Source organism: Calonectris borealis, chromosome 2 (genome assembly GCF_964195595.1).
Source record: "Calonectris borealis chromosome 2, bCalBor7.hap1.2, whole genome shotgun sequence".
NCBI lineage: Eukaryota > Metazoa > Chordata > Aves > Procellariiformes > Procellariidae > Calonectris > Calonectris borealis.
The window spans coordinates 36538544-36565785 of NC_134313.1; the positions used below are offsets into that span (position 1 = coordinate 36538544).

At 40.5% G+C, this 27242-nt stretch overlaps 1 protein-coding gene across 3 annotated transcripts; it reads right to left on the bottom strand.

Moving 5' to 3' along the window:
• Positions 1–244: 244 nt before the first annotated feature.
• RDH10 (retinol dehydrogenase 10) lies at positions 245–26964 on the bottom strand. Of its 3 annotated transcripts, XM_075141653.1 has the most exons (7): positions 26373–26964; positions 25608–25846; positions 5639–5737; positions 4103–4248; positions 3633–3764; positions 1596–1748; positions 261–794 (listed from the first exon to the last, which is right to left on the bottom strand). In XM_075141653.1, exons 1-6 carry the CDS (start codon positions 26659–26661, stop codon positions 1625–1627), a joined length of 1029 nt encoding a protein of 342 aa, XP_074997754.1. In that variant the 5' UTR covers positions 26662–26964; the 3' UTR covers positions 261–794; positions 1596–1624. The 3 variants fall into 3 exon arrangements, with proteins under 3 accessions (XP_074997755.1, XP_074997753.1, XP_074997754.1); XM_075141654.1 differs by having other exon boundaries at positions 245–1748; positions 25608–25843; XM_075141652.1 differs by having other exon boundaries at positions 245–1748.
• Positions 26965–27242: the final 278 nt, after the last annotated feature.

Genomic DNA, 27242 nt, shown 5'->3' on the forward strand with positions numbered 1-27242 from the left:
ACTTTTTAATTCATTAAAACTGCATCCACACCGGGTCATTTTTATGTAGATCTAACTGAAGCTCCATAGAAAACCAAAATGAATATTCTTCAAAAGCTCTTTGACCAGTTACTTCATCGATGAGTTTAGAAACTAGAGAAAACTGTCAGCTCCTAAAGCCTAATTTCACAGTACTTACAATAGACTTAAGAGATTACACTGAAAATTGTGTCGCTGACAAAGTGAATACAAGAACAGAGCAATAAATATTTGAACTGTATTGATACTAAAGAGCTACGGAACAGGCACAAGTAGTTTGCATTAGTTTAGTCTTTCAAGGAAGCATTGCAATCACTGTTTTAAGGAAAAGGTGGCTCACTTTAATAACCACAGGCATTGGTCACTATTTAACAAGACATTCTAAAAAAGTAATCACAATTTGCCCGATAGTAGTTTACAAGTGGATGGTATACATTAAGATACAGAGGTAGAAGTTCACTTTTACAATGCTTCACTAATACAGATTACCAAATTATTCAAGGCACAAAATTGTTCGCTTTACAAAAAATACTGTAAAAATGTCATTTGCTGTTCTACAATGTGAGTACAACTCAAAAAAAAAAATCTTTACACCCTTCCATATTCCGCATGTAGAGTTGCTTCAGGCGTTACTCTATTTTTCCTTTGCTAATAATTGGCATATGACCAGCACTTACATAAACAGTTTGTATCTCAGCTGAGTTGCTTTGTCTTTTAGGCACAAGTCCAGTTACAGAAATTTAATACAACAGCTTCCACGGGGGAGTGGGAGAACTCTGCCAGAAGTAAGAATGAGGAGGAAGAAAAGAAACATATAGTCCATAATATTAGATTGGACTCTGACATATAGAGGGAAACAGAACAGAGCATATTTCAAATCAAGTGACTTGAAAAAAGTCAGTTTAAATCACTGACTGCATTCCTAGAAAACCAGATGCCCAGTACAAGTTTGCTCTGAGAGTATTTGAGACATTCACTTGCCTTTGAATCGGCAGAGATTTACAAATTTCTTTTTATCTTTGTTTAAATAGAACACACACAATTGCTACAAAAGAGAATTACACCACAATTTGGCCATGTGTCCTTTAGAGAGCTTGGGTGAACAAGTGAAGAGATGCATTCAGCAACTGTCCTTGAATTTGCTAAAAGGTCATGAGCAGTAGCTTAAATCCCAAGATTTCCCTCCCTCCCCCTTCCCAAATAAAATAGGGAAAGACAAACAATTTCTGAAACATTGCATCTTCTAGTTGGAGGCAGCTCTTACAAACCTTGGCAGGCTGAGGAAGAGATATCACACAGTGCATCCCTACAAGAAGTAGTATGACTAGTTTACTGTACATACAGTGATATTCTAAAGGACAATGGTGGCAGCTACGTTGTAAATTCACTTTGCTTACCTATCACATTTTCCGAGTACTCTAGTCAGTTTTATTTACAGTATATAAAAAGCCATTGATTTTTAGAGTTCAATACACAGGTTTAGGACCCAAGAGAATGCCACAGTAAGATGTTGACATTTGCATCTGTTAGATGCAAGTGCACTTCGCAATTCAGTCATGTAATGTTATCGTATTCACCTCTAAATGTTAGTCCATCCAAAAGAGTGTTAAATTCCATTTTTTGCTTCATTGTTGTTTGTAGCCTGTTTCCTTTGAGCAATGAAAGGGTACATACACTTGTCTGCTCCCAAAAACCGGTACATGCATACAACTGCTTCAAAGGGCAGAATACTGTGAAAAAGAGATTATAAAACTGTTAGAAGGCAGCATAAAACAAAACCTCTGCTTACACTATGTACTTGGTCTCCTTAAAAGCAACATATTGGCTATTGGAGAGGCTTCCTAATAGACTTAAAGGATTTTTATTTCACAGGGATACTTACAGAGAAAATTGAAATTCTAGAGTCCCAACCATACAGGCAAGCAGAAAGGAGGAAGAAGCTACTTATTCACATGCCTCCAGCTTAGACCAGATTTCCTGCTGCTTCTTCACAAGCAGTGTAATAGCTTGTTTTAAAGGGAGCAGGGGGTGCAAGGGCATCACAGAAGGCCTACTAAAAGCAAAGCATCTGCTCAAAGCCACATCAGCAGAGGTCATCAGACATTTAAGATATTCTTTAATGTGGGATTAGTGTTAGTTAATGCCATTCTTTGATCACCAGATGTCTAACTTATATTCTAAACTCAGTCATCCATCCTCAAAAAGAGAGGTCTGAAGTAAAGACACCAATTTCCTTTTTCCCCCTCCAGATAAAATTCCAAGAGGTGACTATGTGATGGATACCTGGCTACAGACCCTCCCCTCCTTCTCACATCCACAAAATATTACTTTTATTTCAAGTATAGTACTCAGGGGCTCTAGTGAAGGGCTAAGATGGGATTTCCTCAGCCCCTGGAAATAGTGGCAGACACTCATTCAGTGGAAAGCAATGCAGAGAATCTAGCCAATAGGAGTAACGACCACCGAAGCACTGAGAAGTAGATGTCCTCCCTGACAGTAGTACTGCTTGTGCAGTAGCCACTGGAGGGCCTTTGATCTAAGTGCTGCTGCCTGGGGCGTGGATTATGCAGAAGCTTTGATCTCCCTGTTGGAAGCTGAAGTGTTGAACGCAAGACAGCCCAAAGGGCCTTTGATGTGACTGTTGCTGCATAAGGCACTGCTTGTGCAGGGAGCACTGAAGCACCCTCTGAGCTTCTGGTTGAAGAAGCTAGTTCTAAAGATGCTGACAGTGGCCTTGATTTGTTGACAGAAGAGACACATACATACTCTCTTCCAGGAAAGAGGTGAGCGTTAAAGGCTCCTCTAGTCTTTAGTGACTGTCCACCATGACAGACTTCAGGCAGAGGAGACCCACTGCCTTGTAAGTGGAATAAAAATCACCACGGTTCTCAGTTTCAGAAGGAAAATAAGACAATGCTATATTTTAAAGGTTCCTCCTACACACTACAGATTTTTTAAAAAAACACAGACAGCTGTGAAGCTGTTCTCTATAAACTAGAACACAAGTGATGTCGCATCAGTGGAATTGAGCCAACTACTGTATTACCCTGCATCATTGAAATGTCAGCCTGGTTACAGATTAAACAGAGTTCCCATCCAAAACCTGTAGTACGTTAGACAGGACAAAGGAGGTAATTCATTTAAATAGCCCTTCCTCCAAACTTCAACTCTGAAAATTGGTTCTGAATGTGCAGATTTTCAGTTTATCTACCATATCTGTGCAAGTCCTAGAGAATCTGCAGGCAGGGCCTCCTACACACTGGTTCCAGAGACAAATAGCTAGAGGTTCCTTTGGTGGAAGTTGCTCATGCCCCATTCCTAGAGGAACCCAAACAATGGAAAGAAAAGTTGAAAAGAAAATAGCAATCTAAGAATGAAAGATACCAGAAGGGTAAAACAAAGATGCATAATACGCAGGATCTCAATTTTATGGAGCTTCCCAAGCCAGCAACCTACACTCATGCAAGCCAAGAGAGACTTATGAATTCTAACAAAACAGCACCTATGACCTGTGTGGGTGGGAGAGTGTTTACATCCAGAAAGTGGACAAGCTCATGCATTTTATTAGTATTCTGTGAAGCATACTGCCAACGAACTGGCATTTCAGCTCTTACCTTTTCATGAAGGTGACCATATACATGAGGCGAGGTGTGCAGATCATTGGCTGGTCTGTAAGGATAGCTCTCATAGCCTGCTTCACACAGTATTCTGGTTTCAAGGGTGGAAGGAAAGGCTCAATTTCTTTTCTGAAATATTCGATTAAGACAGATAAGATACACAAAGGACCGCAGACCTCAGTGAAGAGTTCATTAACTCACTTTCTTTGGAATGCCTCAGCAGGGACAAAGACTTCAATTTTTTTACATTCACTGTTCAGTTACAAAGACTATAGCTCAAAACTTGTGTTGCCTAAGTACAAAAGGACAGAAGATACTCACTGAATACAGAAAGTCCGTTTTTTGAGTCAGGATTACACATCACACTAACATATATTAAAGCAGAGAAAATACTTATTTTAATATGTTTATGGTAGCTACCTTCAAGTACTTTTATGACAGATACAGGGCAGAAGAATTTTACTCACCTGATCCTGCACCCTCTGAACATTCCTGTATCTACAAGATAAGGGCAAACTAAAGTTGTTTTGATTCCGTCCTTTTCAGCAGCTTTCAATTCATGGCTCAAAGACTCATGGAAACCTACAGCTCCAAATTTGCTGGCACAATAATCCTGTGTTGGCAATGAACAAGGCAAAAAAGAAGGCAACTTAAAAAGGACAGAGATGAATCATGTTCAAAGCCAAAGCATATCTGAGGTGATTCTGCACAGATTTTCAAAGCAACCACAAAAGACACCCACCAAATAGAGCATCACATCAACTCATTTATCATTTTACTTTTGAGGCAATTAGCACAGAATCATGAAAGCAGGAAATCTAAATGTAGGAGGGTATTACCTCGGATTCAAGTCTTTGAATCAGGCAGGCTCACATGGCAAGTTACTTCAATTATCAGTTTGCGTAATATTAAATATTACAACAAAGGACTGAGATACCTAATACTACCTTGGGTCAGATTGGAAAAAGCTTGGAAAGTTGGCAGGGCATAGGTGTAAAAATCTTAAATGCTTTATTTTTAAGGTTAGTTTCAACGGAAGAGATAATAGAGATGAATGTATTATTTAATTTTCAGAAGAGGATATTGCTTGTATATCTCATAAAAATACTAAGTTAAGCAACATTAAAAAATAATTGCATAGACAGCACTAGCATTCGAGTTTTCCGTTGGATGTGTCCACCTCTGCTGGTGGTCACACCCACAGTCTAGGAAATTCTTTGTAGTTTTCTCAAGATAGTAAATACTCTAAAAAGCCTGGAGTTACACCAGCTTCATTCATTTCTGTTATGAAACACTGCAGTTTGAAGTCCTGGATTGAGCCTTACCTATATGCAAAGAAGCCTATGCTTATGGGGCAATACAACCATTATTCCGTTAGATACATTAATTCATTTTCACTAACTGAATGCTTTTTGTTCACACTTGTTTGTGCTAATGACCCAAAAAGCAAGATAATAGACTAATCCTAACCTAGTTTTATCTACCAAACAAGTCTCACAAACTGGTGTTCTCAAACAGCTGCTAGCAACTAGACAACCTAATGTTTATAACTGGGAGCCTAGTAAAGCAGGTGAGACCTATATTCTGGAATGAAGGTTGGCAACCATTTCCTCACAGAAACAGGAAATAGAAAACATTTCTTTTGAAAATCCTTGCCTTTCGCTTCAAGCTTAGCACTGAAGATCTTGACAGGAGTAGGTAAGGGGCCCCTTTTAGGTTCCTAAATTTATCAGGTAATTCAAAGATCATTCAGCATTCTGAAATCCTTAGCAGTCCCAGGCTTTCACTCTAAGTGGCAAGTCCACCCGCAAAGCAGGTGAATACGGTGGCTGCCTAAGTCCTGCAGATCCCACTCACAGGGAGCCATGCGTTGATATGATACTGAGCACCATAGCTTCCAAGGATCTTTAAAGGTCTGACTTTATTTTCTCTAGCTGATAATACAAAAAAACTTATCCTAAGCAAGAAGTGCCAAATTTATTGTTAATTATAGTCTACCAAACCTCCACTCCAGCAGTACTGAACAATCCCAAGGAACTTGCAACTGTCACAATGTGTCCATGATTCATTTCCAGCATCTTGGGAAGGAATGCTTTAGTGGTCTACAAAGGAAAAAAAAAAAAAAACAAACAAAAAAACCAAAACACCACACTATGAACATACTACATTAGCAATAAGTGTTCAAAACCTCTCTCTCTGTTTATTATCAAGAATTTAGAAGTAAGATCACTGTATGGGTTTTGAACTTCTGAGTTTGTCAAAAATCTACAGCTTGTTTGTGAATTCAGACAGCAAGGCAGCAAGGATTATATCTCCAGAAATCCTAAGGTTAAAGGATCAATTGAGCTCAGACATGTTTATTTTTCTGCAAGAGACTAGTTATCAGAAGGAGATAATTTGATCCTAAAATGGAAGTCACATTTTTTTTTTTAAGATAGAAAAAGGAATGCAAAGTGTTTAATTACACCATCCAGCACATCTGTGTTAAGACCAGTGCCAATTATCAGTTCTAATTATTGACAGCATGTTTTGGAAGTTAGATATGGTTAGTTTTATTCAATTAACTTATCATCTTGGGCATTTTACATTAAAAGAAATAGTGGAGGCAGAGTTTTTGCTGATGTTACTTTTTACATATTAAATACAGTCAACATCTACTAGTCTAAATTACTTTCCATTTTTATTAGTAGCCATAAGCATTGCTCTAACTGAAAAGACAAGATACACATTTCTATTATCAATTCCTTATTTTAAGAGTTTTAAAATAAAACAAAACAAATAAAATAAACCAAAAGCAAGTCTCAAGGCGAAACTTTGATTCTAACCTCCAATTTTTATGCTTTGATTGTAACAAAGTTTGTTTCTGTTTAAAAACCCAAGTCAGAGTTAACACCTTTAAAAAATTAAGTTTTAAGCAATAAATTGAAGGCATTTGCTAGATCACCTCTGCTAGAATACCTACTTTTGTCATATCTGTTTTCTAAAGCTGACTCAACGCTTTCCTTTTTTAAATAAGTATTAAGCAGAGCACCATATATGCTAAAAAAAAAAATCAATGAAGTAGTAAAATGGTATATGTAGTTACTTCAGCTTATAGGTTGTCAGTGCACTATATGAGATCACTTTTAAATTGCCAAAGAACTTCAGACAATGCTTTTTAATCACAAACATGCCTAGTTAATATATAAATCTATTCATGACGGAGCTATTATTCTATTCTAATTCACTCAGAACCACGAATCCTTAATCCTAAATGTGTAATCCTCTCAGAAACCTTGTCTTCCCATGTAATTTGGACAGAAACTCAGAGCATGCAAATGTCCTTTAAGTATTTGCTACTTGCTTAATTGTTGGTCTGAGTCGTGTCAGCTACATTCTTAAAAAGACGTGCAAGCTACAGCTGAATCCATCTAATTCCATTCTTATGCTGTCTGCATTTTCCAATCACAGACGTCAGGACAGTTTTGCTCTAATGATTTTCACATGTTCTTGTACAACATTTTTGCCTGCAGGTGCTAAATGACTAATCCAGACCTCCTAACACCACACAAAAGAGTGTTTTCACTGGACAGCTGGCAGATGATCGAAGATTAACAGACCTCATGACTCCTTGCCTTTTCTACTGTTGATTCATACAACTCCTAGATTCTGTCATAACTGCCTAACAAAGCTAATTATAAAAAATAATCTGAGAGCAAGCTGCCTTGCATTTGTTTCTTTCCTCATGGCAGGGATCTCTAAACCTATTATATAGAGGCTCGGACAAGAATTTAGTTCTCTGTTAAACTAATCTGTGCCAGGCACACAAAGTTTCAGCCTCTCTTCCCATGTTGCATGGCAACAAAGCCCCGTCATCACAGGGCAGCGCCGTCTGAGAAGGTAAGAGGCTTCGCTCGGATAGCACTGAAGTTTTACAGTGTGTTATTTATCTGCAGCCTGCCTTACACACCCCAACACCAACGATGTGTACACTAGTCCTGGTCCTCCACGCCATCCCTGTAAGAGACCCATGCTCCCAACTCAGTCCTGCTAACAATTTACTCCCCTCCAGAGCATTAGTCAGCTCCATCAGCAGTTTCCACTTACGTCTTGGTTATCTGTCCACATCACATCGGAATGACTGATTGCCACCTCACATTGCCAGAAAGCTTGATAATGCAGACTGAAGCTCTGGCTGAAAACCACTGCAACTACAGAAATGAAGGGGCACTCGCCTTGGAGTTTGTCTTGGGGGAGAGAAGTAGTAATAGATTTTTTTTGCCTACCATCTTCAAGGCATGAATCAATGTTTTCTTCCAAGAGATAAACAACAGGCAAGTGCACTAAGCTTAGCTGGACTGTCTTTTATATTGGCTTTACTATAACACTGTTTTGTTTTGAGTATGATGAACTATAGCTAGGTGTCCATAAATGTCTATATTTATCTATGGCTGAAGAAGAGTAGAATTTTCACAAGTATATATATAGACACGGGAAATAACCAGAGCAACTGCAGAGCAGTAAATTTCAGAAAGCCCAGTCTTATCCACACTACACTCCTTCAAAGCATAAAGATTACAAAGACCGAGCTTGTGGCTAAAGTAACCCTTTTTCACTCAAGAGGAAATTGGCACATGACGAATAAACCCGGTTAAGGTCACTTTTGGGTGACGTCTTCGGCAATTCAAGTGCAGACTGAACAACTCCCGGCAGCAGAACTACAGTCACTTCACGTAAGTCATCTCTTAAAAGGCCATTTACGGCCACATAGGAAAAAACACAGCTACTCTGGTCTGAAGACAATTAGTAATTCATGGAAATCTTTGCGTGAGACCTCAGTGTTCTGAAACAACCTGTTTATAGCAGGTCCCTGTTCTTTGTCACGGGACATTATCCCGCAAATCCGTTCAAAACCTGAAGCTGAGGCAGTCCATAAAGATAGCACAACTATCACATGTACAAAACTTAGCAGTCAACTATCAACATCTCAGCTAAATGGATGACAGAGAAAGTCATCTCGGTTGCTGCCATCCTCCAGCCATCTGCTACAGCTGGGAGTCAGTACTTGAAAACAAGCACTGTCAGAGGCAGACACACCCTATGGGGGGACGCATTTCCAGTCTCCGAGTAAAGGCTTGCCCACTACTCCTCCCAACCTCCTCTTGCTGGGAAAAACAATCCCAAAGTGAAGTTATTCTCTTTCGTGGTATAAGCAATCCCCAAATAAATCAGTGTTCTTACTGAGCTCCTGGCACAGCCCACTTCCTTGATCAAAGCAGCTTCCTCCATACTCTGGTCCCCAGTCTTTCTGCTTGTTACATAAACCAGATCAACCTAGTTTCTCGTTTCTAGTTTCTTTCAGCTTCAGCTACATCTGCCTACCAGACCTGAAGTCTTCTGTGTGCTTGCTGTGCTGCTGAGAAACCAGTTAAGAGTTTGACCGGTTCAGGGGCAAGATGCCTCCTGGGTGGCCTTCCCATCTGGAGTTTGTCTGAACAGGTAGCACAGCCCACATTAGTCTTCTGAGACGATGAGTGGACATGCTAATCCTCCATTAAAAAAAAAAAAAGTATTAGAAGGTACCAAGCAAGATGTGGTATTGTCCATGACATTAGAGGTCATGAACCAGACCCCCAAAATAATTCAAATCAACTCAAGTGATTTAATCAAACTATCTGCTTCTGGTTTGATTCTTTAGGTTTCAATTTTACCTCTCACAGCTGCAGAGGAAGACATTTAACCAAAACATTTAAGTACTTAAAGTCAGAGCTGGGTCTTTTATTAATGACAAACATAATACACTTTTCAACACTGAGGAGAAACCAGTAAGTAGAATATAGTGGATGAAAGGAATTGTGTTGTGATGCATCAGGGTGAAGAATCAGGGAAGTCATGCAGTGTTCAACATCAAGAAATTTAAGTTAAGCACCCTCTTCACTCAGAAGTCACTTTTTCTTTCTTTCTTTCCCTTTTTTTTTTAGAAAAAACGAAAAGCCCCAAAAGCATAATGCAAACATGCATTTTCTAACCTGCAGTATAGTTTAGATACAGCAACTAGGTAGGATAGATAGAACACATGAAGCTGTTCTGAACAGAGTAGAGCTAGTTTTTCAAGCTAGTTTAATCTTTAAGTTTTTTGGAGCCTAGAGATCAATTCCTAATCTTCTAAGCGTTTTCCTCTATGCTTCTGAATATACCAGTAAGAACAAACTATTCCCAGTAACCAAACATCTATTTCATGTGCACACAGCTTTAATGACTTACTTCTCACAAGTGTGAAACTGAACAAGCATTTACATGTCACTTCATAGCTTTCGTAATCTGTTCTCAACATTTTGGTTTACGGCAAATTAACTTCTAACAGTCTAGCACTTCTTCCCTCCCCTTCCCCAAATTCTTTCGTTCCATTCTTAATGAAACAAAACTCAAAAGATTGTGCAACACAAAGAACAGCACAGCTGCAATGTCAAGACAAATTAGTCTAAATACAGCAAATGAGAATATGAAGAAATACTGTGTTTGGGAAAGTGATTTTTTTAATTAAATTTTGGATTAATTATTCTTAAAGTAGAAATCATGCATCCACAGAAAACAATGTTAGCTGTACGCAGCTCAAGACAATGGATACTGAATGCAGAAAGCACACCAAGGTGGAAAAGTACGTGCTACCTTGTATTTAGAGATTTGTCTTTATGTCAAAAAAAGAAATAAAGCAGGTACCAACACGTAAGGTCCTTTAAGTTTCTATTTTTTAGTACAGTAATTTTTTTCATACTTTTTGCCTTCCGTCAATCTTCAACAGCCCTTTTAAACTATTTTGATGGCATAAACAAGCTGCTTTACTGTAAGGCAGAAATTCCTTTATGCCAAAGGAATAGCTCATTTTCCATATAGCCCCTTCAGGTAAGAAGGATAGAGCACGGTTATTTTTCTGGGGCTGATCAAAACAGGTGAGTTTTTACATTGCTATAGTTATCCACAACAGCGGTGTACTGGTATAACAGGTAAGACATTTCCTCCCAAGCCACAGCTATTCCTGACTGCCAGACAGCTGCGTAACAGTGCAAACAAGTGCAACATTTGGGTAAACGCATTGTTTCATCTTCATGTTAAACACTATTCGGCCATACCCAAGAAGCAAAATTGGTGCGATTAGTCAAGGACTCATCCAGACGACTCTGGGAACTAAGGTACCAGAGATTGTAAAAGACTGCTGCCATGCATGTTAGCTAATCCTGTAACTACTACCATGAAGCAACAGAGCCAGTGACAAGAAAATGTTGTTCCAAGTTTTTGTCTAAAATACACTTTATATCCTCTCTCCGCCTCAGCATGGACTTCAGACTTCTTTTCTTCCCATTCTTCTTCACAGACCACAGCAGGACATACTGGAGGTTCTCCTACTCCTGCGCAGGACAGCACATGGCCACTCACTCCACCACGGAATGAAATCCAGAGATTTCCACATGCCCCAATTTCTCTTTCCGTTCCAGTAACTGAGAAGGAATGCATGAAGGTCTGACAAAATAGCACCTCTGACTCTTCTGCAGACAGGCTGTGGCAGCCTTGCCTTAAAGTAGGTTTGTCCAAACTGGGTAGTGTAGCACTAATGCACTACTGTATATTAAAAGGGAAAGAGAGGTGCCTGAAAGGCAGAAAAAAAACACGGCAAGCTTATCAGTAAATATACTGAAGTTATTTTCAGCTACAGCCATACAGCCCAGCTTATTTCAATAGATAATCACTTTAAATACATTTTATAAACACAGAGTAAAACTTCACTTACAGGATTACAGTGAAAGCCATCGCCAAATAGTTTTACAAGAGGCCTTGAAAGTATAACCTAGAACTGTGTAAATTCTCAAAGGAGAATTTATTCAAGTTAGAGACTATAATATCCAAAATGCCTTCTCATGCACCAAAGCATGCAGTTACAAGCCTGGATTTAACCCCTTGTTTTCCTTCTAGCTTTTTTATTTGGTTCCAATGAGAACTGAGAGTAATTACTTGTCATTTGCACTATCATCTCAATCATTTTTCCCATATTATCTCCACATCCTTCTTAAATTCCATTATACAAGCTTCTCTGAAATATTAGGTTAAGGTGAGATTATTAGCTGTGCTAAGACTACATGAAAATACCAAGTCCCGAGATGAACACTAGAGAGACCGCACAGCACAAGCGACATGGCTCTGCCAGTAACGGGCTGAATACAGAAGGTAGACGGAAGTCTGTAACTACTGTTGACCTTGCTAACATAAGGGACCAAAGCTGTGATTTAAAGGAGCTCAGATGTCTCTGCTGACTGTTTTCAACAAGTGCGGGGCCCCTTCTGGATAATTAGCCACTGTCTAAGTAAATATTTGAATAGCTGTGGAAATCAGTGCTATTTTTGATCTTCAGTTTCTATTCTCAAGAAATGATAATGAAAAATACGCCAGAATTACCCAGTCTTCCTAAAATAATGAATTAAAAAAGAAAGTCTCAGATTTCTCTGGATTGTTGATGGGTCTACCCAGATCCTTTCGGAGCACAAAGGAACAGGAGATACACATGACGTCCTCAAGCCAACCTTCCATAGACAGCTGTATTAAAAGCATGAAAGGAAACTATTTAAGGATTGCCCTCAAGTGTGCCTTGAACAGGCCCTGTGTTCAAAACAAAAAAGCTAGACCTTCCAATATTTCATTTCTAAAGGAGTCCCTTAGTTATTTAGCTCCTGGCAGGCAACACAACCTTCAATTTCTCACTAAAGCTTTATTTGTCCTTCACATAAAAACCCACTGTTTTGGGGCCATGGGAATTCCTTTAATATTGAACTGCAACAGCAGTTAATGCTTAACATACATGCACAGTAATAATGTTACAGTTGCCTTGCAACCAGAAGCTCATGAAAGAACAAGATAGACTTAAACAGGAGTCTATAATGATGACGAGTAACAAGGAAGCAAAACCACACCACACCCCCCCCAATACTTTGGATATCCAGCATTTGCGGACAGAGTGAAACTACAGATAAGATCTACCCAGGTTAAGAGGTGAAGGTAACAAAATAAAGTAAATACCCTGAAGAATTAAGTCACAATGAAAAACACCATCAGTTAATTCAAAACTGTATTTGATTTACAGAGAAATAAGCATCTTTTTTCCTCTCTCCAACTCTGCATGAAATACTGCTTTGAAGTACATGAAGTCTTAGCTTAGTAAAAATATAAGCTATTACTTGAATCATTTGGTTTTTAACTCATTATTAATTCGTTTTATAATTAACGTTCCTGTTTTCTCCACCCTCATGACTGACCCATACACATAAAATCCCCTGCTTCTCAACAGACATACTTAATCAGCTGAGAAGCACCAAAGTTGTACAAAACTAGGTTACATCTTATTTACTGAAGTTTGTAAGTAGGTTTGTTAGTAGTAACAAACGTCTGTCATGCTATTTGCTGAAGAACAAGTATGCTACAGTCCATATTTACATTACTACCTTGTTTAGCATTTCTAGTATTTAGGGTCCAGTTACAAAATTTCTTCAATTTTCAAATCCCATAGTCACTATTTCCTGTGAATGGTTCAGTTATTGTAGTGATTCCTCTTACATGGAGTCAACTCATGTTGAGTATATCAGAAGAAAGCTGAAACTGAATTAAGTAGTTTCCTTGTTCAGAACTTAGTGCCACAAAGCTGTTTACAATGGGTAAACAGTAAAGATAAGATAAGTAATGCTATTCAAACAAACAAAAAAAAATCACAGGAAACTAATACCACTAGTTATCTCTCAAACATTAATCATTGATTTCCATTCTTTACTATTAGAACTAATTATGCCATGCCTAGGGCGACTGAACATTGCCTGGCTAAATTGCCTTTTGTACAGTTTGTTAACAAGGCTTAGTTGAAAAAGGGTTGTGTCTACAGACAGTGGGATATGAAAAGTTCTTAGGGAAGGACATTGCTACAGAAACTTTTGTTATTGTTGCCTTATCATGTCACTACATTGTCTCCCCCTCCCCTTTCTTTTAAGGGCTTTATTTCCTGTGATCTTACCCCAAATTGGGTACCTAAGACTGGAGTAGAAAAAAACCTTTGTTCTCCCTAGTCTGAAGTGTAGGTTAAGTACTCAAGAATGCTACCTAAATAATACAATTCCTGCTTCAGAAACTTTCTTCTTGAGACCCAAGGTGGAAAAGGTATCATTACCTAAGGTTTACAGTGGTCTGCTGCTAATCAAACTCCCAGCTCTCTTACCTAAAGCTTTTCTGCATCCCCCACCATTGCATGACTGTAGATTTTGAGTGCACCTTTATCTAGGGCAGGGTTTTACATATAACGCAGCCAAAGATGGCCCTGATTTCTCCTTAAGAACACTTCACTTCTGCTTAGAGAGGCCACTACTTTATATGCTTTTTGGGCGTGAAGAAGTTCAGGTATTCAAGCTGAATTACCCTTGTTATTTCTATACCAGCAAGTGGAAGTTAGAGCCTTTATGTTATTGGTATGCAGTCTCCGCCTTTCTGCTCTTGAGAACTTTTATATTCTTTCTTCCCAAGAGGAAACAGATTTTAGGTTTACATGCTTTTAAAATTATTTCCACCCTCAGATGTCAGGCCTGTTCTGTAAAGTGTCTGATATTTCTAACAACTATACGCCACCGATTATTTCTGTGGAAGCATCTACCTGCCTTAATGGACATGCTTGTATATATACTACCATACATGCACACAACTTGTCTACTTTCATCTGTACTTGCAGATATTGCTTTGTTGATGTATAACGGCTTCATATATATGCAGCAGTATATAACATTGTTTAAATCACTAATTGTATATTTATACCTCTTCCCTCCATTTTTTTGCAAATCTTTGATTTCATATGGCTATGAAAAATGAAGCACGTTCACGCAGGTTGCCCAGAGAGGCTGTGGAAAGCTCCATCCTTCGAGATATTCAAAAGCTGTTTGGACACAGTCCTGGGCCACCGGCTCTAGGTGGCCCTGCTTGAGGAGGGGGTCCTCTCCCACCTCAAACATTCTGTGATTCTCCACTTAAGTCAAGTATACCAACTCCCTGCTCAGCAGCCCATTCCTCTTCCTCTCACAGAGGAAGAAGTTCATAAGCCAGCAGAGACCTTGCACTCTTTGTCCCTATGTTAACTGCAAATTTATCAACACAGAATCTTTACTAACTGGAAAGAATGCCGATTCCTCTGCCATATCTGTCCTGTATCTTCCCTGCAGGAGCTCTTGCCTGTAATAAGTTATCCTGCTCTGTCTGAAACAGTGTCTGTTCTACTTCCATTTCTCCCTCTCCTTTGGTCTCAAGTCCTTTCAGCTGGAGAGAGGATCCAATGAAGCAGTGCAGAGCACCTAGACGAATTTCTTGTGGAATTAACATATTTTCAGCTGAATCCAGAACATACACACACCATACTGTTTCCAAAAATTAATGATGTCCCCCGGCTAGTAGATGCCCTCCAGTAACTACACTCCCTTGCCAGCTTCTTAAGGGTATTCTGAGCCCTCACAGACAATTCTGCCTGCTTTGAATTTTAATGGCTTTTAAAGCTCGGACAGAGCGGTCACATTGAATTCTCGACAGCTAGCAATGAACAGGGAGAAGGACAGTATCTCTGCTTAAGCAGTGTAGAAGTGCAGAACATAAGTTGCCAATGATGTTCGTTGTGGATTTCAAATGCCAAACTAATCTAAAAGCTGAGAAGGATTAGTAGTAGGTAAGATGACATGGTAAGAGGGCTGTTGGAGGCCCCGCTATGTGTTTAGTCTGCCTGACACTGCAAACCAAGGAAGATACAAGTCTAGACTGAAGTGGAACTTGGGAACAAATGTATACGTGCAGACTTCTGCAGCCGGCACAAATTTAAGGCATAACCAAGCATGAGAACTGAAGCTTTCAAAGCATTTATGCTCAAAAGCTGACCTCTCCCCTCCCGCCCAAAGGCATCTTATTAGACAAGTTGATAGTTATTCTCCACAAATATTAATCTCATTATACTCTCAGACTATCATAGCTACCAAACCACAATTACTATTCAATTTAAAGCAAGTATTACATGGTTGGCAGCAGCCACTGAAAAGTAACATGCAGTTTAAAGAAGGTGAATCCTTCTGCTCAGATCTACCATGTCAGCATTTGAGCTTTCCATATACCCAAGACTAACACAGAGCTCCAACATGGCTGTGACAGCCCAGTTACACTCCTGTAAATTCAGGAACTTAAGTTACAGTCCCAGTAGGTAGCACCACCAACCTCTTATTCTTCCCAGGCAGATCTGTCAGTAAAGACAACCTAACGTGCATTTATTCAAATGTCAAATTTGAAATTACTTTAGTGTTTGCTGGTCAAGTGATGTAAGAAGTTAACACTTGGCTACTCCTTTCCACAAAAGCTGGTTTAAGCTCTGTTGAAGTTGAGCGACTAGAAATTCTACTTTGTTTATATACTGACAAATGGCTGTGTCAAAGGATTTGTAGTGTTTCAGAGCTATGTTGACATTAGTGTAACAAACACATTAGTCCCTCACCTTCATTAGCACAAGTTTGCAGCAAATGTCCAACCATTTGGAGAGCAGTTATTTATTGCCAGCTATTTGATAATCTTGACAAAAATGAAAACATGTCCCTATGAGTCAGTGAAAAATCCACACAACAAATTCATTTTACAACATCTATTAGATAAGAGCTCAGAATATTCTATTCAGTGAACAAGAACAGAATCCAACTTCTAAATACACATTTTTCTCCAGCTTGCCATAAGCTTAGTCATCCTCTGGAATATTTAGTAAAACTTGGTATTTTAGTCTGCATGTTTCCAAAAAGTTACTAGAGAACAGTACTGTCAGAACTACTTATGGAAAATATGAAGTCATCATTCATGTTTTATGATTTATGTAACAGAATACACTTTCAAGAATGGCTAAACAGAAAAAGACTGTCTCACATTTTATAGATACCTTAAGGCCAGTACCTCCATAGAACTGCAATTGCTATAGTACTTGCATGCAGATGAAAGCTGAATCACTTTACTCATCCTCTCCAAATCAGTCACTAAGTCACTGTTTTGAATCAATTACTTTATAAAAAGGAAAGTGATTATGCCACAACTGAGTATCTCACAAGAGGAATAAGATTAGAAGGAAAGTTTCCCTTTTCATGTTAACAGTCTTACTTAGTGGAAACAGAAAAATAAAGAAGATATTATAGTTGAATGGAAATTTAGCTTCAAAGTTTGCTGAGGAAACAATAAGACCCTAGAAGGCTCCAACTTACTATGAAGTAACTCACTGAATGAGAAGTAAAAAAACAGAAGGTGTTCCTGTTTCATACTTCTCCCCACCCTCCCAAAAAAAGTCTGCAGAAAATAAATAGTCTTAGCAGGTAAACTTTTGCTTCATAAGCCAACAAAAGCTAAAATGACAAAAAAACTCCAGCCAATACAGTGACCAAAACAGTGGCTAATAAAATTTTCAAAGATTCTACTTGCACAGGCATTTTAACTACACACCAACAAACTACTCACTTTCTTGGGGGTGAGTGTTCAAAGACAGAGAGATACTTTCTTCCTTTGCTTGCCTGTGGAAACTATGCTCGTTTCCCACAAGCTGAAACATGGCTCTGGCTTGTTTTTTCCACATTCAAACAGCGTTAGTACAACTGATTTCCAGAGAAGTCAAACAGCGTGGTAGGCATAGAAATCATTGCTCTCGATGGTACATAACAGCAAACATAGTATCGGTGCAAGGCAAATAAGCTAGAGTTGTTAACACAGCGTTATCTGATGTGTTCAGAAAACTAACTTACCTTTATCTAAGGGTTTTTAATAGTGTATAATTAAAATACTGCAATCTCTTTAGAAGTCGAGTTGTTACATTCAGACTGTTATGCCAGTGGCAGACTTGCTATAGCTTGGAACCATTTATGACTATTTAACTATTTAGAGCCTGTAAATCCTATTCCAGAAACTGTCACCAAGAATGAGGTTTCATTAGATAGCCACAGAGGTCCTGTTCACAGCTACATGGTTTTATCCTATTCCTCCTCGCCCTTTCCCCAACACACACCCCCCACACACTCCCCACACTGCAAGTCTGAAATGTTGACGAGGTGATTCTAGTCTCTAAATAGAAAAACTAATCAACTTGGCCAAGCAAATTAACAGCTTTCCCCTCCTGCCCTCTGGACAGGTTAGTGAGCTGAACCGGCTCACCCAAGGATCAGATAAATACCAAAACTAGTGCAAGGTAAGATGCAGATTCAAGGGGTGGTCCTACGTGACAGCTTACCACCACTAAGCTGCCTTGTGGTTTCATCCCAAGTCAACAGAAATTTTGGACAACTTACTTTTAAGCATACGCTCACGCACTTTTCTAAACCAATGCTGAAAGGGGAGTGCTCGAGAAGCTGTCACACAAGTTCAAACAGATGGCAGAAGTGACCAGCACCAGGGCACATTTAGGTGCAGAATTCAACAGCCAAACAAACTTGAATTTCAAAAGGCTCACACCAAGTCAGCCACCTCGGCTCCGCAGCTGTTCCAGCATTCCTTGGCCTACCATGCCCTCACATCCCAGTTGTGGTAACTCACTCGTGTCAAGTGTTAATTTGACTGACATATAAATCATTATACTAATATAATTATTTACAAGAACAAAGTGTTCATTTAGAAGTGTAAGCACAGATGTAAATCTCTCCCCCATTTGTGACATATCTTCTTTCAAACTAAACCCTCAGAAACTGAGATTCTACCAATCTCTATGCCTACTCACCTACATTGTAACTGCATTTTGAAAGACACTTTCTTTTTTTTAACAGACCAAGAAGCCTAAGACCACAGGTAAAAACATATAGCATCGCCCATAAATCAGCTTCAGTTTGCCTTTGCAAAAAGACCTCTACCATTTTTCACAAAGACAGACAGGTATCAGTAACTCAGTTTTACCATCAGTGTGAATAGCCAGAAATCCTCGAAGGTCAAGGGAGCAAGGTTTATCAAGAGAACGATGCTCTGGTTTTTACATAGAGAAGACTGTGGAAAGGTTTAGTACTAAAGATACATAAGAAAAACCTTCCCTCCTCCCAAAAAAAAGCCAGAAGTGAAATCAAAGCATGAGAAGCATTGGGAAAGAATAACAACTTTGCAGCTGATAAAGATAAAAGTAGAAAAGATTTTAAAAGTGCAGTGCTAAAATGGCAGAGATGGTGCTAGAAAACATAACATTCATCTTTCTTCAACCTGTCTAGTCAGAGTAATTGATGACACTGAGAGCTACAGAAAAGGATCGCTCACCCACACAGATCAGTTAAGACAAGTCTTAGGCAGTGATGGAAACGCTGGGTTAGCAGGACACTTAGCCATATAGTAATTAGGATTGCTTTTCTCCACAGTTGAGCACATGAACATGCCCGTCTTCTAGAAGTCTGCTATAGTTGCTTGGTTATTACAGAAAGTTAATAACATAATGAGATCTCATTAACTTAGACGCTTTTCATAAAATAAAAGCAGATGTTACTTGTAGATAGAAGAATCTCAAACTTTAAAGTCCATTGCTCTCCTAACCTCCACAGACACCATCTTTTAGACTGAGCATGTCACTGAAACAGTGAAGAGCCACTCTCTCCACTTCTGCTGAGGTTAGGCACTATGCTGGCAAAGACTATCGTTCCATTCAAGGTTTTACTGTCTCCCCAAATCCTTCACAAGTAAGAGCATAATATCAGACCAAAGTCAGTGCAGAAGTTTTTGCTTATTCAGCCGACCTATCTCATTCCATAAGAAGCAGGCATTTAATCATCGCACTGATCGCTCATCCAGGACCATTCCTTCAGAGCAGATTAGCAATCCTGAAAGCATTCATACAGTTTGCTGACAAGTCTCCAACCCTCAGAAAACGTCACAGGAGACTGAAGAGTGAGATTACCACAAATGCCTTACCTCTGCAAGCTATACTGCAAATCCAGCTTTATTTTAGATGGCTGTAGAATTGCAAGCCACTAATAATTGATACTTCAAATACGTTTCAAATTGTTTGAGAAGTCTTGACGTGGTCTCTTCAGGACAACTTTCCCTTTCCTTAACAGAACATTCACATTGCTTTTCTGTGAAATATATTACTGTTTTCACCTAAACTCTTCAAACTTCATATAGTTTAGTGCATGGAAGTAACTGGATGATCGCACCTTACACTACCATCTTAGACACCGATCTACAGGCAACAAACAATCCATGGTTCACAATCTGAGAATCTCTATTTTCTGTCATTTGAGAGTCTAAGATCCACGCACCTTTCAAATGGCGCAGCAAATTAATTTCCAAAGTATGTTTGAGAGAAGCTGTCGCAAAAGCTCGGGTGTAACTGAAGCAGTTTAAGGAAAACATGCTGAATGGTCATTTGAGATTTGTTAGCTGATTGGGATGAAAATCAAATACTTTACTTTATTAAAGAGAAGGAAGGGAAATGTATGAATTCAGCTGCTGTTTGAACAAAAGAGGTCAGCATTCTCTACCACACAAGGAAGATGCTCTAGCACAGAAAGTGTATGTAGGAAGGTTGGTGCTGCGAGTAACACCTTCAAAGAATCTTCGATATGATTTTCCAGCTGCCCTGGTGGAAGTGTTGCTAATTAAACAAGTCAAGAGTGCTATAAGTTGTTTTGTTCAGACTCCTTGATATGTAACTGCTCATTTATCATCAAGATACAGTAGACAATGGAGAACCATGACTGAATAGCCTCAATAAACCTCAGGGACTAGATTGAGTAACTCGTGGAACTACTACAGTTCAGTGGGCAGCACTCTGAAATCCCAATTATAGGTGCTTAAATTGATATGATTCCTACACAAGGCAAATGAAGGGGTGTTTTGCATAAGACTAAGACCCACCTACCACCCCATCCCAAAGTGCTTAATTATGCTTGCTGACTCTTCAGATGAGTACGTTGTTTGAAGAGTCATTTTTATCCTCACCCATGTCTACTCTGAAACTGATACAAGATTGCTTCTACAGCCAAAGCTTAGACATCCAGGTTCCTAACTAAGTGGTTTGGGTTGGTGCCCCTCTCCCCCATGCAAAAGGATCAGAAAACTGAAAAACTTTCAATGATTTTTTTGAAAATGATCACTACAACTAAAACATGACTACAAGGCTAGATTACAGATACACACAGATTGCAAGATACAGGTTACAAAATTAAAGATTGCACGCTGGTAACAACTTGACACAATGCTAGACAAGGTCCTAGTAGACCATAAAACAAATCTGTGAGGAAAGCTCTGAGCCAGTAGTCTTGTGCCCACTCAAGCGCCAGAAACACATATCCACCCATTTATTTTCTAAAACTTTTGTTAAGTACATTCCTTTATAAAATGGGAAAGTGCAGTTTTCTAGAGCATGCATCTGGAAGATAGTGTTTTCTCAATTGATAAATTCCCTCTATTTTCTTGAGAAATGAACCCAAGAACATATGAACTGCAGAACCATACCAAAGCACTTATAAGTTTTAAGTACGACTAATATGACTACTTCCGAGGCTAAGTGTATGACTGCTTTTTCCTTCATATTCACTACCCAGCATGCTACCACAGTATATGAAACACATGTGCTGTCCAGGGTAATTTACTGGTGGCATGTAGTTGGAATCATTTTGCAAGGGAAGAGTTAGTTTTGATGACACTCTTTGGATCACATGCACATGTTTTTCTTGAACTTGATCCAACTCATTTTTCAAAGAAAAAAAGTCAGGAACTTGTAGATTAAACTTTTTAAGTAAACTTAGGCATCTTGGGAAACATTATCATGAAATTAAAAAAAAAAAATTAAAGCAGCTAGTTCCACTCATCCAAAATGCTAAATATAGCTAGCTGGCCAATATTCAGTGGAATATTGTGTCTATATTTGATCATAGATACTGGAATCGTAGAGATGAAGACAAAAATCAAACTGTTATGCCAACAGGCCACAAGACTCAGCATGATATAGTTTCAAATAATGTAACTTAAGCTGTCTTTTCTTCTGTAGACAGTGTGCACACTAAATGCAATACTTCCATATTTAAACTAAACAAACTATAGGCGTGAGCTTTATTTAACACCAGGGAGCTTAAAAAGACTAGAATAACAATACGTAACTATTGATACATTATAGACAATTATAAGCCACTCTTATTTTCCAAGGCTGTAGCAATCCTGTCAGTTTAATTAGACTGACAACTACAGCAGCTGCATAAAGAGGTATTTGATTTAGTAACTCTGCATTAACTGTCTTTCCAAGGCAGATTTCAGTTTTAGAAGTTTTAGACTATTTATGAATGCCCTAATTACTTGAGTAGTATTTATCTCTTCCTGTATCAATGTCAGGCCACCTAAAAGATTTGTTTAATTCCTACAAAGACAACTATACCTGCATAACTTAAAAATCAAGTAGTTTGTAAGTGAATGAACATAACTACTCTAGTTAAGACAGCAGTATACAAGTCGTCAAACTCTGGGCCCTAGTCTCTCACTATGTGGATTTTTTTTTTTTTTTTTAATATAAATATGACAGAGCTGGAGCTGAATGCTTTTGCTTCCCCCTTTCGGTAAGTTGAAGAGAACTCCTCTAGGAGGAGAGCTTTAAGCTGAAAGTTTTGGAGGATCCACATGACAGGGAAACGCAGATCACCGTTCTCTCAGAGCTGAATACTGAAGATCTGCTGTACAGAAGGACCTTTATGCCACAGAACTTCACAGACCCTGATCATTGCCTTGCCCCTGCCCTTCCATAAGTCCCATTCAACAATCAAATCTAGAATGATTTCCCAGGTACTATGCTGATGTACAATATTAATACCTACTTATCCAGCAACAGCATTATTCTTCCAGAAGAGAAAATGTTACGAGTAGGTACAAGAATCTCAGATTGTTCTGAAAGAAGAGTACGTACAGTAGTTTTATTAAATCCAGTTCCACGATCTAAAACACAGGATTTTGATACTTCACTTAAGCTTTATTGTAAAACCACAGGAAAGCCAAACTGTTATTCCTATATTCGCTTAAAACTGATTAAGCAACAGCTTTATCTTATACTGTGATTTAAGATTTTTCAAATCTGAATCCTGACATATCACAAGAAGAAAGCTTCCTAGTCTGTAGAAGTTCAGTTCTAGTAATTGACAAGTGCAGCCAAGTAAGTTATTATTCTTGCAACAGACTGTCAGGAAAGATAGTGTTACACTCCTGCTGCAGTTTTATGCATCTGCAAATTATAGTAAACCAGAGCTGGCTTGTTTCAAACCAGGAATGGATTTTGTCCCTATGTTTTCAATATCAGAAGCATTCAAGTTATCACAGCATGAAATAACAGGTTTTTAATACTGCAGTGGATTTTATGCTGTGGAAATTGCTACATGATGCAGTGGTGACATGTTTATATAGAACACTCATAGGAAGGATTATACAAATCGTGAATGTCAGCAAAATGGAAAGCATCTGTTTAGGCTGTGGCATGCTGCTAAGGCTCTCTTGACTGCCAGTTTGTGATATGGTACACAGTCCAGTTGGAGTCACAACAGCAAACCAGTGACAGACTTTCATGTCACTGCCTACTGCAGAAGTTGGGCAGCCTTCAGATCGTAGCTGCTAACATAAAGCAAGCTGAGATCACCTGCATTCTGCACAGAAAGCGGGCAATCAATCTTATTTCAGATGTTTCAAGGGGACAGTACTAGAGCCCCCATTTTAGGTTTCTATATAGAAGCACACTGAGGCTTGATTAACGATCAAGGGATGAGGAAGAATTTCCCCTGTCACACATTAAAAAAAAACAAAACCCCAACAAAACTCCAGAAAGTACAGACGCTTAACTACTGAAGCAACATTACATGGAAGATCCATGTCTTTTTAAGATCCATTTACAGCTTGTTGGACGAAACACCCTCCAAGAATAGTTAAAAGCCTACATAATGCTCCAGAGTATTAGCTTTGCTTTTGGACCACCAGTTTAGCTGACATGGAAAAGACTAGCTGTATAAAACTTCACACATCTAGACACATTGTTCTATTTAAGTCAGCATTGACTTGCATCAAAAAAGTTGGCTTCAAATCAGCTGATTCAGATGATATCTTATGAATTAAGTACTATTACTTTTAATAGAAGTCCACCCACTGTTGGTCAAGCCAACCTTTTCTGGGATCATGAAGGGGAAGACAAGGAAAAAAGCCTTGCCAACAGCAAAAAAATAAAGAAAAAGCAAAGAAGGACACAGGATCTGCAGGAAGTGTACACATGAACAGATCCTCAATTAAATATAAAGGGTGTTGACTGCTCCTTAGAAGCTTAAGCCAAGATCTCAAGTTCCACAGTTCAGATCTAACTATACCTTCTTGGAGTAATTTTCTTTTTTTTTTTTTTAATTTTAAAGTCACTTCACACTGTAACGTTTAGAGATCAATGAAACTGTTACGGAAACCCAGTCATAGAATACTAGACTCTAAGTTTAGTTGTCTATTACTGTAAGAGACTGGGAACACACAGAGGGTGCTTTAAAAAGGTCTCTGAAACAATGTTATAAATAAGTGTATGACTTGGGCCTGAAGGAAGAACAGCTGGAGAATTTAGGATCCTCCCATATTTTAATTCATAGTGATGTCATAATTTAGAGTTCTTGGAAACTTTGTCAATTCGGCATTTAAACCACATCAATAACAGTCATTAAATCTAGCGCACATCTCTGTTTGCTTAAGCATCAATTTAACTTTTATGAAGGGGAACACACAGAGGTCTTAGTTGTAAGAAGTCATATACGCTTTCTCAGAACCTTTGAAATTGCCTTAAAATATACTTTCAGAGTTTAAAGAGTTTTTAAACACACTATCTTGTGTGCACTGAAGTTTAAGCACTCTCTCTGCAAGCTTTACAATACATTGGAAAAAACACTGCTCTGCCATTAAGTGTTTCACAGTGCAGATTTGAAGGGGCTCCTTTAGGGTTTATGAAACAGCATTTCACTTCCATGTTAAAAATGTTAGGTTTGGAAGGGCCTTCTAAGTTTTGAGGATGAAGCATTTTACAAAATTTTATTATGAAAAGGTAAGACCAGCCAAAGAAGGCTTAAGTTGAAGTATATTTCGGATTGCTTAATCCTTTGATTGTTATGCAAGTGTATTTCATAACCTTATTTGAAGGACCAGAGAACAGTTTTAATACTAACAATGGGCTCAGTCTGACAGCTAATGCTAACCCAAGTGTGCATCATGCCCTCCTTCGACATTCCCATTTATGTAACTCCACACTACCGTGGGTTTAAAAATAAACCACACAGGAAAACAAGGTTTAGATAGACAAAAAGAGTAAGATCACATAGCTTGTTCTCCTTGATTAGTATCCGCTAGTTATGGAGACAATATCACCCCAGAAACCATATTAAAGATTTTCTTACTTCTACTAGCAGCCTCCAGAGAAAGCTATGAGGACAAATACACACGATTCCTGAAAGTGTTCTTGGCTTGATTTCTTGAGAAATCTTTTCCGCCTTTCCTCCCAGCCTTCAAAAGGAACAATTTGCCTCCAAGGCAATTCAAACAACATTTCCAGCAGAGGTTTTAAATATTTTTTCCAGAAATGTGCAAGTTTGCTATTGTAACCATCATTAGAACAGCATCTTAAAGCTGCTAACATGCTGGCAGAAGACTATGGGAGGAACGCTGAGGAGTCATTCATTAACAGTAACAACCTTTAAGCAGATTCAGAGGTTATGCTTGCAAAGGATTTCATATCCAGGGCTAGAGAAAAGGGCAAAAGACTTAGAACTCTGAATTCTAGGAGGATATAGTTGATTTAAAACTATGTCAATAATTTTAATACCCACCATCTCTGTTAAACAGAACAGAAAGTTAAAAATAAGAAATCCACAAAGTGGTGAAAGGGAGCAAGTGTTAAGCAACAGCAGTTAATTTCCCGAAATTAACTGACAAAAAGGGTGGCAGAAAGGAGTTTATAGTTACCCAGAAGTGTGCGTGACAGTTGACCATCATGGTCCTCTCAATAAGCTCATCAGGACACTCCAGAAGATGGTGCCCGGAGACCACACCAGCATTGTTAACCAGGACAGACACCTCGCCAACCTCCTTGCGGACCCTCTCGGCTGTTGAATAGACGTTTTCTCTTTTGCCCACATCACAGGTGTATGTGTAAACCTGCAAGTTGCAATGGGGCAGTGCATCTTTTTCTCCATCTCCACCTACTAAGGAATATAGACAAGAGAACGGGGCAGGGGAAATAAAGTTCTTACTTGTATTTTGACATGCAAACAAGTAGTCAAGTGGAAACAGCGAATGCATTTCCATTACAGTAAAACTTCTATTTACTTTGGTGTCACCACTGTACAGGACTCGTCTATTTACTATTGCTGCCAAAGTGCTTTAAAAAAAGCTGCAGGTTTTAAAGCCGCTGTTGCAGCCCAAGGCTACACGAAGCAGGTCTCCGCTCCCCGCCGCGGAGCCCGGGCACAAGGCCGGCCCGGGCTGGCAGAGGCACTGACGGGGCGTTTGACGCCCCCGCGCCCGGCGGGCTCCAGCCCGGAGCCGCTCTCACATGCCCGCCGCAAGTGCGAGCGGCTCCGGGCTGGAGCCCGCCGAGCAGGCAGCCTCGGCTAACTCCCCCCGGGCCGGGGCAGGGCCGGCGGCCGGGCAGGTGAGAGGCGAGGGGCAGCGCCCGGGGCGGGCGGCGGGGACAGCGCGGGGAGCCCGCCCCGGCAGGCCGCCGCTTACCTCTGGGAGCGGCGGCGGCCGCCTCGGCCATCTCCCGGTAGATGTGGCGCACCATGCCCGCCGTCTCCTCGTTGCTCTGCGTGTTGATGTCCCACAGCACCAGTAGCGCCCGGCGCCGGGCAAACTCCAGGGCGAAGAGGCGGCCCAGGCCGCTGCCCGCCCCGGTGATCAGGCACACCTGCCCCGCCACGCTCTTCTCCTTGGGCCGCACCAGCCACTTGGCCGCGGCCAGCACGAAAGCCCACAGCACTCGGAAAGTCACCACGAAGAGCTCCAGCAGGATGTTCATGCTGCCGGACCCCGACCGCGCGGGGGGACCCCGCGTCCCGGCACGGCCGCCCGCGGAGCTGGAGGGGACGGAGCCTCCCCGCGGTGGAGACGGCTCCTCCTCGCCGCCCGGCTCCCCCACCCGGGGCCGCCCCCGCCCGGGACTTCCCGCTGCGGGCAAGGAGGCAGACTCCGCTCCCGCGGGTCCCGTTGCGCCGCCCGGGGCCGGGCTCCCCCTCTTCGCGCCGCTCGCGCTCGGAGCCGGGCGCCGCCGCGGCCCCGCGCCCTGCCTCAGTCACACACGCCGAGGAAGGAGCCCGGACACGGCGCTGCCCTCCCGCCGCCTCCCCGACCCCCTACGCCCGCGGCCCTGCTACTAGCAGTGAACATCTTGCTCGCTCGGCCCCCTATATAGGGCGGGCCGGGCGGCCGGGCCCCTCCCCCGGGCTCCCCAGCCCTCCCCCGGGCCGGCCCAGCCCGCCCCGCATACCGGCGACCCCCCGCCCCCGGCGCGGCCCCTCCTCGTCCCGCTCGCCGGGGCCGCCCCGCTCCGCCCCGCCGCCGGGGGAGGATCCTGCGGCCGCGCCAGGCCTCGCCCGACGG

Excerpts from the sequence above, each read along its gene's own strand:
- RDH10 (XM_075141652.1), bottom strand. The coding sequence starts at position 26,661 with ATGAACATCCTGCTGGAGCTCTTCGTGGTGACTTTCCGAGTGCTGTGG. Across the intron at positions 25,847-26,372 it reads GGCCGCCGCCGCTCCCAGAG|TAGGTGGAGATGGAGAAAAA; the intron begins GTAAGCGGCGGC and ends TATATTCCTTAG. Across the intron at positions 1,749-3,632 it reads ATGGTCACCTTCATGAAAAG|TATTCTGCCCTTTGAAGCAG; the intron begins GTAAGAGCTGAA and ends TCTTTTTCACAG.